This window comes from Solea solea, chromosome 12, assembly GCF_958295425.1.
Source record: "Solea solea chromosome 12, fSolSol10.1, whole genome shotgun sequence".
NCBI classification, from domain to species: domain Eukaryota; kingdom Metazoa; phylum Chordata; class Actinopteri; order Pleuronectiformes; family Soleidae; genus Solea; species Solea solea.
The window spans coordinates 25573273-25583261 of record NC_081145.1 but is presented as its reverse complement, the minus strand read 5'-3'; the positions used below and the strand labels follow the sequence as shown (position 1 = coordinate 25583261).

The window sequence follows — 9989 nt, the reverse complement described above, 5'->3', positions numbered from 1 at the left end:
ACGACATACTAAACTATGACATTTTTGTCACATTTTGGACGACATACTATACTATGACATTTTTGTCACTCTTTGGATGACATACTAAACTATGACTTTTTTGTCACATTTCCGACGACATACTAAACTATGACATTTTTGTGATTTTTTGGACGACATACTAAACTGACATTTTTGTCACATTTTGGACGACATACTAAACTATGACATTTTTGTCACATTTTGGACGACATACTAAACTATGACCTTTTTTGTCACATGTCATTTTAATAATATTTCTATTTTTTTCTTTTCTTGCATTGATATTGATTTTGAATAGGCTACTGTGATTTTTATACATCTCTAAAGTGTTCTATACCATATTTATTGCCAGTACTATGACTTCTTACTACACCTTTTTACCATGATATTTGTCAACATATATGTTTTTGGCCATAGTTTCCAAATCTGACTATATTATGACATTCCAACAATACAATGGCATTTTATACTTATTGTTTTTGTAAAATGTTCTATACTGTACATATTTTACATACAATTTTATTTTCACTTTATTTTTCATGACACTATATATATATATATATATATATATATATATATATACATATATATATATATAGATAGATAGATAGATAGATATACACACACACAGACACACACGTATGTGTATGATTGTAATGACACAAGACACTTTTATTTCCCATACTTTATTGTTTATTCCTGTTTTATTTGTTTACAAAATACCAACATAAATACATAAGAGGAGGCTGAGTGATATTGCTATTTGCATGTGGGTTTGCGAGTGAGAGCAGAGGAGCAGGCAGAGGAGGAGGGCACTGTAGCAAAGGCTCCGCCCCTCTGTCACAAATACACAGTGGTGAAAAACACTTCACGTACGGTAGACGGTGACAAACCAGGACATGGAAATGATATTAAATAAAAACAAGATGATAAAATGACTGCGATATAAAAACAGCTAAACATCAGGTCTGTTAAAGAGGTGATGATGAGGATGATGAGGATGAAGGAGTAAAACAGCAGCACACAACTATTGACTAACAGGACACTGAAAATAGTTTTTTTTAGAGTGCACTCCTTTAGAAACACACTGGGAAAGTGGAAGCTGGGAAACCTTCATCCATTTACAGCTCACACGTTTGTTTACCTGCTAAAAAATAAAAAAGGAGAAGCAACCGTGCCCCCCCCCAAATCAGCATTAACCATCCATCACACATGCAGTCACACCATGCGCCTGAACACTCGCCTCCAAACATCGACTTGGTTCCACTCTCACTGTATTCAAAGCCATAAAATCCACACTATCTGTACAGCATTCTATTCTTCTTCTTACAAACCTACAATCATGTGTTTCAAGAGCAAAGCAGTTTCCTAATAACTTTGTCCCCCGTTTACAGTTAAAGAAGACGTTTTATAGGCTACAAGGCAGGACACACACAGACACACAGCAGGGACACGCTGATTTACAAGGGTCGTGTTTACATTTTTCTCTGGCAAACGTTACTGTAACAATAATAATAATAATAATAATAATAAAAATAAAGAAAAAATAAAAAAAACTTAAACCTGTGATAAAAAGCTTCATTTAAAAACAACTGAATCTTTGAACCCTTAATTCTGTGGCGCTCGTCTCAAACTGCATCTGTGTGTATACTGTGGATCTATAGACGGCAAGTTTACATTACAGCCTAGGAGACACGTAACCATAACACTGAAAAAAATAACTGACACCACCAGCAGGCGGCGCTGCCACCGACTCAGCAGAAGAGGACGACGACGACACAGAAGCAGAGACACACAGTTAGAGAGTGTTGGCCCGAGTCATGGTCTGATTTGAGGGGGGGTTTTCTCTCATTGCAGAAATGATCGTTTACCGTTAAAGACTCGTGGCAAGAATCCCGGAGGTGTGGGCGGGGCTTAAAACTACAATTGTCCAATCGCCGGCCTGGTGGAAGAAGACGAAGACGAAGAAGGAGAAGAAGAAGGAGAAGGGCGTGGGTTCACTGGATGGTCGTGGCCGAGCCGAAGGTTTCCTGGGAGGCGTAGACCATGTAGAGGAAGCCGTCCTGGTCCCGCTCTCGCTCGTACACCTCTGAGATGGCGGCCGACACGGACACCATGCTGTGGCCGTTCACCAGCAGGAAGAACGCCTGGTTTGAGTTCAGCTGGAGGCGCCTCCTGGTGGGGGAAAACCAAATGAAAGGTCAATAAAATGTAAAAAGTTAAAAAATATAAATGAAGGAAATGAGGGAAAAAAAAGGAAAGGGAATTTAACTGGAGGAGATGGTGAAAGGAAATTCAAATTATAAGAGAAAAAAGGGATGAAAAGCAAAGAGGCAACAGAAAAGAAAAGAAGAAATACAGTATAAAGAAAGGGAGAGGAGAAAAGAGGAAAGGAACAGAAATTTAGACAAAGAGGAGATGGTGGAAGGAAATTCAATTATAAGAGGAAAGGGGGAAGAGGGGAAGTAAAAGAATGGAAGTAATACAGTATAAAGAAAGGGAGGAGATAGGAAAAGAGGAAAGGACATTTAGACAAAGAAGGAGGGATGATGGAAGGAAATGAAAGAGGAAAAGGGGAAGAAAAGTAAGGAGGGAAAGGAAGACAAAAAGAGCTAAAGGAGCTGGTATAAAAGAAAAGGTAAAGAGAAAAATATGAAAGAGGGGAGGAGATAAGAAAAGAGGAAAGGAAATTTAGACCAAGGAGGAGAGATTATCAGAAGAGAAAAATGAAGAAAAGAGACAAAGAGTTCAAGGAGATTGCATAAAAGAAAAGAACTTTGATTAAGATCTTTGACCAGTAGAGGGCAGCATTACACCTCTCAGTGCACAGCCTGTCAGAATATGGTGGTAATGATGAACAAGGAAGTATAAGAGGAGGAAGGAAACAAAGGAAGCAACAGAAAGTGATGGAAAAATCAAATGAGGCAAAAAGAAGAAAGAAACAAAAGGAAAGAGGAGAGGAAAGGTGACAAGGTGACGAGGTGAGAGGAGTTGACCTGATGATCTTGATGAGCTCACTCATGTTGACATGGTCCGGCACCAGGAACTTGGTCTTGTCCAGGATGGGAAGCTGTTTCTCTCCCTTATATCTCTCAATGATCACCTGCAGGAGAGAGACATCATCATCATCATCATCATCGTCATCATCGTCATCATCGTCATCATCGTCGTCATCAGTCAACTTTTCTATTCACTGTTATTAAAAACCTGATGTTATAACAGAATTGTTTAGTCAGCAGGACGTTTAAATCAAAACATTTGATTGAAATGAACCTTAACCTTCAGAAACCACAGACTGTTCCTAATCTCTGCCACGATTAAATCGATTATTAACCGATTTATCAACAACAAAGATTATCATTATCATCAATCATTTTTAGTTTGTGGACAACAGGGGCGGGTCAAAGTCAAACTATTGATTTGGTAATAAATCGTTGCCCTTCCTCGCGCAACACGATAGGATAGACGCTCTAGAGCAGAGGTTTCAAACTCGCGCCCCCCCCAATCAATTTCATGCGGCCCGCCACTTAATATCAAGTCATGTGTTATTTCTGTATGTTTTTTGCATCATAAATTCATTTATATTGTGACAGAACACTTTTATTTTGAAATGATGTGAAATATTATTATTATTTCCATTTACTAACCAAACTCGACAGTTGTTGGCCCCTAGGTCATTTGAGTTTGAGACCCCTGCTCTAAAGTAAACACTCGCCGGGCGTCCCTACTTCACGTCTCCTCACCGTGGCAGAAAACGGGTCAGATAGAAGCACTATTTTTTTGACAATTCTACAGCCATAAAATCTAAATAACTCCAGGCGGCCTGATTGTCATGATCAGGTCATAAGAGGGTTAACTAACAGCAGAGGTGGAGTGAAAGTGAAAGGCTGCAGTTGTGTGGAGGAACGCTGCGCCCTGTGTGCGCCCTGTGTGCACCCAGTGTGCACCCAGTGTGCACCATGTGTGTGCTGCATAAACCAAAGCAGATACAGTTTGAGCGTGGAGCGCTGTAATCAGCCTGTCTTGTTGGAGTCCTCTGCTCCTCCCTCCCCCACACTCCTGTCTGGATGGAGTTATGTTACAGTGACACAGCGCATCTGCCTCTGGTCTTAACTCCTCACCATGACATAGCAATTTATAACCCCAGGAGGGGGAACAGGAAACACACACACACACACACACACACACACTCTTTAAAGATGAGAAGAGGCCTAACATGGGGCAGCAGATGGAAGGCTGCTGCCGCTGCTGCTGCTGCTGCTGCTGCTGCGACACTCGTATCACAAAATGACAAAAGTGTCAGGTGAAACTTGAGGTGTGTTTGTTAATGAGCGGTTGTTGCTGGGAGCCGCATGACATCTGACATGTTAGACCCAGTTACACCCGTTTCTAATGAGCAAGAAAAATGTCTTGAACTAAATGATACAATAATGTAGAGCTGCAACAATGAATCAGCGATAAAAATGAATTGCCAACAGTTTGTTTTCCTGATTTTTCAGCTTCTTAGATGTGAATATGTTCTCGTTTCTTTGCTCGAGACATTGATAATAACAACAATAATGACTCTTGATGGACCGAACAACTCATCATCTAATCCATAAACATGTACTAACTCTCTCAATTATCATTATATCAAATAGCACTTGCAGTGCAATTATAATCACCATATAAACAAAATATCATACACATGCAGGTCATCAAAAAGTAGAGAAACTTTTGGATGAAAGAATAAAGTTTTAGTGCCTTTTAGCAACAACGTGTGAGAACAAAAATGCTTAGCGTGTTGTGCAAACAGCCTCTGTGACACAACGCATCATTGCAATGAATGTTTTGTCTTTAATTTTGTGTTCAGTAAGCAAGTACTTCTCTGTCTGATAACTGGTTTATCCAACTTTTTAAGAAAATAATTATCAATATTGACTGATTTTTTTTTTGCCACATTGCCCAGCACTAGATGGCACTTTATTTTTTGTTGTGTGTGTTTTATTTGTGGCAGAACTTTATACATGTGTATTTATATGTTATTGTAACATTAACCTACCTAGGGACTACAGATGGGAACCAGCCTATGGCTCCACTGTGGTACATTTACATGTGAATGTTCACTAAATCAGTGGTTTTCAAACCACTTTTAAACCAAGCAACACCATTGATGTTAAAATACATTGCAAAGCTGCAACTAACGATTATAATAAATTAATCTGTCAATTACTTTCTAATCAATAAATCGTTTGGTCCATAAAATATGAGAAAACCTTAAAAAATGTTGATCGGTGTTGGTCAAACCTGGAAATGATGATGTTCTCAATTGTCTTGTTTTGTCCACAAACCAAAATGATTCACTTATAATGATTTCTTTGTTATCCAGAGCAAAGAAATGAAGAAAATACTCACATTTAAGAAGCTTAAACAATCAAAAATCTTTTTTAATCATGAAAAAAAGCTTTCGACTGATTAATCGATTATCAAAATTGATGTCAATTAATTTAGTACTCGATTAATAACCGATTAATTGTTTAAGCTCTAATACAGTGGTATAAATAGGTCGAGCAAAATCAGCTACAGACTTTTCCCAGGAGGCAGATTTATTCCCAATCAGATAATTTGCTCTCTCATCCTCCTCCTCCTCTTCCTCCTCCTCACATATACTTGTGAAATGAGATTAAGATGGAGCGAGAGATAATGTGACTCTAATTATTATCATTTTTTGGTAATTTGTTAAATTTCCTACAGTCAAAATTCCTCAGCTCAACTTTGATCTTTGGTTTATAAAGGACGAGAATCAGAAAGTACAACCAGAGGAAGCCCGTGTACCACAGTTTGAGAACCATTGAACAAATGTGTAGTGTCCCTCAGTGATGCACATTGTGAAGATAAATTTCCTTTGGTGATCACAGGGGGATTAATCATCAGTGTCAGTGTGTGTGTGTGTGTGTGTGTGTTTAAACTCACAGGTATCTTGTTAGGGTGCTGCTCTCGGATCAGACGCACATCCTCGGCTCTTTGTTCTGCAGAGAAAGAGAGGAAAAAAAAACAAGTAAGGTTATTTGTTCTGAGACACACTGTCACTGACACAGACAACAGAGAGACAAGGACGTCAAGAGCATCAGCTGATAAAACACTAAATCAGGTCAACGTTTGCACAGAAGATACAGACACACACAAAAAGAAAAATCGTGACAGGAAACCGGAACAAACATGAAAAAATATATAATAATAATAATAATCGCATCCATTTTAACAACAGGTGTTAATGGGAAGGTTAACCTGTTCATCGGTGACCTGGGGCAAAGCAAACTGAGGTTTAACTGTATTTAAGTGCTTTGTAACCAGAGCAAAAATAAACAACAGATAACACAACACGTGCTCTCTGCACTTTGAACGGACAACATCAACTGTAACAGTGTTTCGTGGAATCAAAAGAGACCAGTCAAGAAAACATCAGCAAGTCAACATAAGTGATGATCAAAATGACTCAGTTTCAAACATTTCTTTGTCATATGGTGAAAAGAAACCACTGAAAAAAGAAGCTGAAAAGTCAGAAAACACCCACACCGATTAACAAGTAACTGTGTTTTAAGGCAAACTAAAAAGAGATCAGTAAATAAAGCTGATTTTAACACAGGCCCCTGTCATCTGTCAGACAGCTGCAGCTTTCAGTGACCAGTATTGTGTTCTGTGTGTTTGCAAAGAGGACAATCAGTGTGGCCACTGTTGGGATGTCTGATTCAATCTACTCATTACAAATGTTTATTTCTACATCTACTTCCCATAGGCGGCCATTTTCATGCTTTACTTGAGGAACAGTCTCAGCAACAAACAGCCTTTGAGTCAAGAAGGGTAGAAAAAAGGAAAATGCTAAATGGGAAGCAGTTGACCTGAAAGTCTGTGCCACGCACACACACACACACACACACAGAGACACACACATTTCTGTTGTGTCACAATCTGGAAATTAATCAGAATCACCTGACACAGCTGGAAGAGGCTTTGCTCTTTCCTTGTTCATGAAAATATGCGACTTGAACCGATTTAGGGGTGGAACTGTTAACTGAGGTTCAGAACACACAGGCCCTGCTGACAAGGACGACATCTACACGGACAACAATAATCCTGTATTAACCTGATTAAAACTCTTTTAGGACATAAAATCAACAGGATTTTTTAAAAACACAAGACTACAAAAAAGCCATCAACGCATCTCACATTTCCAGTAAAGGTTTTTTTGTTTCTCCTCCAGTGACTCATGCCTAACATCACGTAGAGAGCATGATGGTGGTTCCACTTTCACTTCAGTCCCGCTTTGAAACTCTACAACAACCGAACAAATGTAGTCGGCTGGACGATGCACATCGAGGCATCACAGTGGAGAAGATGCAGACTCCGTGACAAGAGTGGCAAAAATGACCACGGTAATCTGGGCGTCGGTCACAGCTGTAAAAACCTGGCTCTTTTGCAAACATGTGACCCAGGAGCCAAGTGTGTCTCGACAAAAAACAGATGTTATCGTGTATTTGCTTGTGTTCTTTTACCCAATAGCACAGCACAAAACAGCATAAAAATAATGTTTTAATAACTGGACAACAATAATCCAATTACTGACGTGAGTCGCTAGTAAAATATTGTCTTCCTAATTCTCTTCACAAATAAATCGACCGATAAGGACGTCATAATGGGACTAATATCAGAAAACTCCTCATATCTTCTGTCTGATCAGTACACATTGAGTCTAAGTACATAGTCACTCTGTAGCAGAATAGACAACCTGATCCTTCACTGTAACCCAATTTGTTCAACGCATGTGCAGCAGTGCTGCTACTTCCCATTACTGCCAGTGTTACCGCCAAGGAAAGAAGAAACCTAACTGGGGCTCAAACAACGACTTGATTAATTAAATATGAACTCATTTTTTGGTTTGTGGACAAAACAAGACATTTGAGAACATAATCATTTCCAGTTCTGGTAAACACTGATCAACACTTTCTGACATTTTATGAACAAACAAGTACTCCATTAATCGAGAAAATAATAAACAATCGATTATGAAAATAAACATATCCCTAAACCCATCCCATTGCGTGTATTTATTATCCAACTGCTAAAACGAAAACAATATAATTTTGTTTAAAAACTCCACAACTGTCGACAGGAAGTAGCCTGTTACGACAGGAAGTAGCCACATTTCAGTTATGGATCGGGTCGCTAGATCCAGTCTTTAGGAGTTACAACTTTAATTGTGCGTTTTATTTTTGACTAAGTGAGATATTTAGTGGAAGGGGAAGTCGCTCAGTCACCGTTAAGTTTTTAAACGCCTCCTCGTGGATCATGAGTCCGTTACAGCAACTTACGTAAGGGACGTGACACATGGTTCTCCAGCCCTCACGTGCACTGCTCGGGTAAATTCGGACCCATAACGTGAGAAAACGGAAGGTTTTTTTTTGAAAGTCACGCTAAGAAAATGAACACCTTTATAAACAAAACTAAATTAGTGACACATTTATGGTCTTACTGTGTACTAAGAGGTAGATGTTTCAGAAACAGTGCTACAGTACGGAAGCATGTGGCGCATTTATTATGAAACCACAGACTCGAGTTTAACTTTAAATGTGTTTAAACTTTAGATTTAAAAAAGCTGTCTAATGTCTGTGTCCACACAGATACTCGGCCCCATCCCCCAATCCTGCACCTCCTGCATTTCGACACCAACACTTTTTTCCCTCTACCACAGCTGATAAAAACATCATAAACACACTCAGTGTGGGACACAAACATTCTAGTCTTGAAGCTGAGTGTGTGCAGTCATGTTATGTAGTGTTGTTCTCGTCTGTTTGACATGTCAACACAGACTGTCTTCTGTGTAGAGACACACACACAAACCTACAGTGTGATGTTTACCGAATTAGCATTAGCACTCAGAGCTAACATCGCTTCTCTCCTCCGGGACAAAGGCAGCTTACAGCCGTGACTCGGCGATTAAAAATAAACCCCCAGCGTCACAAAAGACGTCAACTATCATAAAAACCCAACTGTTTTTGAGTGTGATATTAGGTGACACCTCACCGTATGTCCGTCTTTGTTTGAAGCTTTTCTCTGAAGGCATCCTGCGTCAAAGTCAGAGGCTGCTGCTGCTGCTGCTGCTGTTGTTGTTGTTGTTGTTCTTCTTCTTCTTCTTCTTGACGGCTGGGACACAACAACTAAAAATAAAATAAACGTATTATATAAAACGCTAAAATAATTCGAAGAAGAAAGGAGATCCGGGGTTAAAGACGTTGCCGTGGAGGGCGAAAGACAAGCCGAGGACAGCTCGTCAGGAGACGGGTGTTTTAATGTCGCTTCCTTCCTTTGCCTGTGTTTTTATCTCGAGCGAGCAAAACAAACCAGGTCAGCTGACCTGTGACGTCACCCTGTGAACCAAAGACTCCACAGAGGGACATTAATAAATTCCACCTTTTTTTTAATTAAAAGACTGAAAATTAAACGTCGCCATAAGTGTAAGAATGTATCATAGAGATGTAAGACTCATCTTTTTTTTCTGTGTGTGATGTCGCCCTTTGATAATGCGTGTGACGTCACCAGACTGGCTGTGAGTCAGAGGCTTTATTTATTTATTTATTTTATTAAAGTAAAGCACTTGTTGGGAACTGCTAAGTCACTATTCCCACTGGAAAATCTAGGAGGATATAGCAATTAAACAAATATGCCGACTCAGCATTTCCAACTTTGAAAGTATGAGGATAAAAATCATCTGAACAGAAACAAAACAACTTTGAGCACTGCTACTGCTGCTGAGAGCTCAAATAAAACAAGAAGAAAAATAAGGAAAAGTGCACTGTTCAGTCCAAATACACTGAAATACTACAATTAAATAAGAAATTATGATATGATAAGTTGTGGCACATCTGAGTAAAAGTACCAACTCTGGTCCAAATCAATTAAAAAATAAAGGAAATAAAGGAAATAATAGAAGA

General features: G+C 39.2%; 1 protein-coding gene across 1 annotated transcript; it reads right to left on the bottom strand.

Annotated features, from left to right (window-relative positions):
• Positions 1 to 691: 691 nt before the first annotated feature.
• Positions 692 to 9381, bottom strand: map1lc3b (microtubule-associated protein 1 light chain 3 beta). Its single transcript, XM_058646360.1, has 4 exons — positions 9082 to 9381; positions 5974 to 6029; positions 3018 to 3124; positions 692 to 2196 (listed from the first exon to the last, which is right to left on the bottom strand). Exons 1-4 carry the CDS (start codon positions 9119 to 9121, stop codon positions 2019 to 2021), a joined length of 381 nt encoding a protein of 126 aa, XP_058502343.1. The 5' UTR covers positions 9122 to 9381; the 3' UTR covers positions 692 to 2018.
• Between the last annotated feature and the right edge of the window lie 608 nt (positions 9382 to 9989).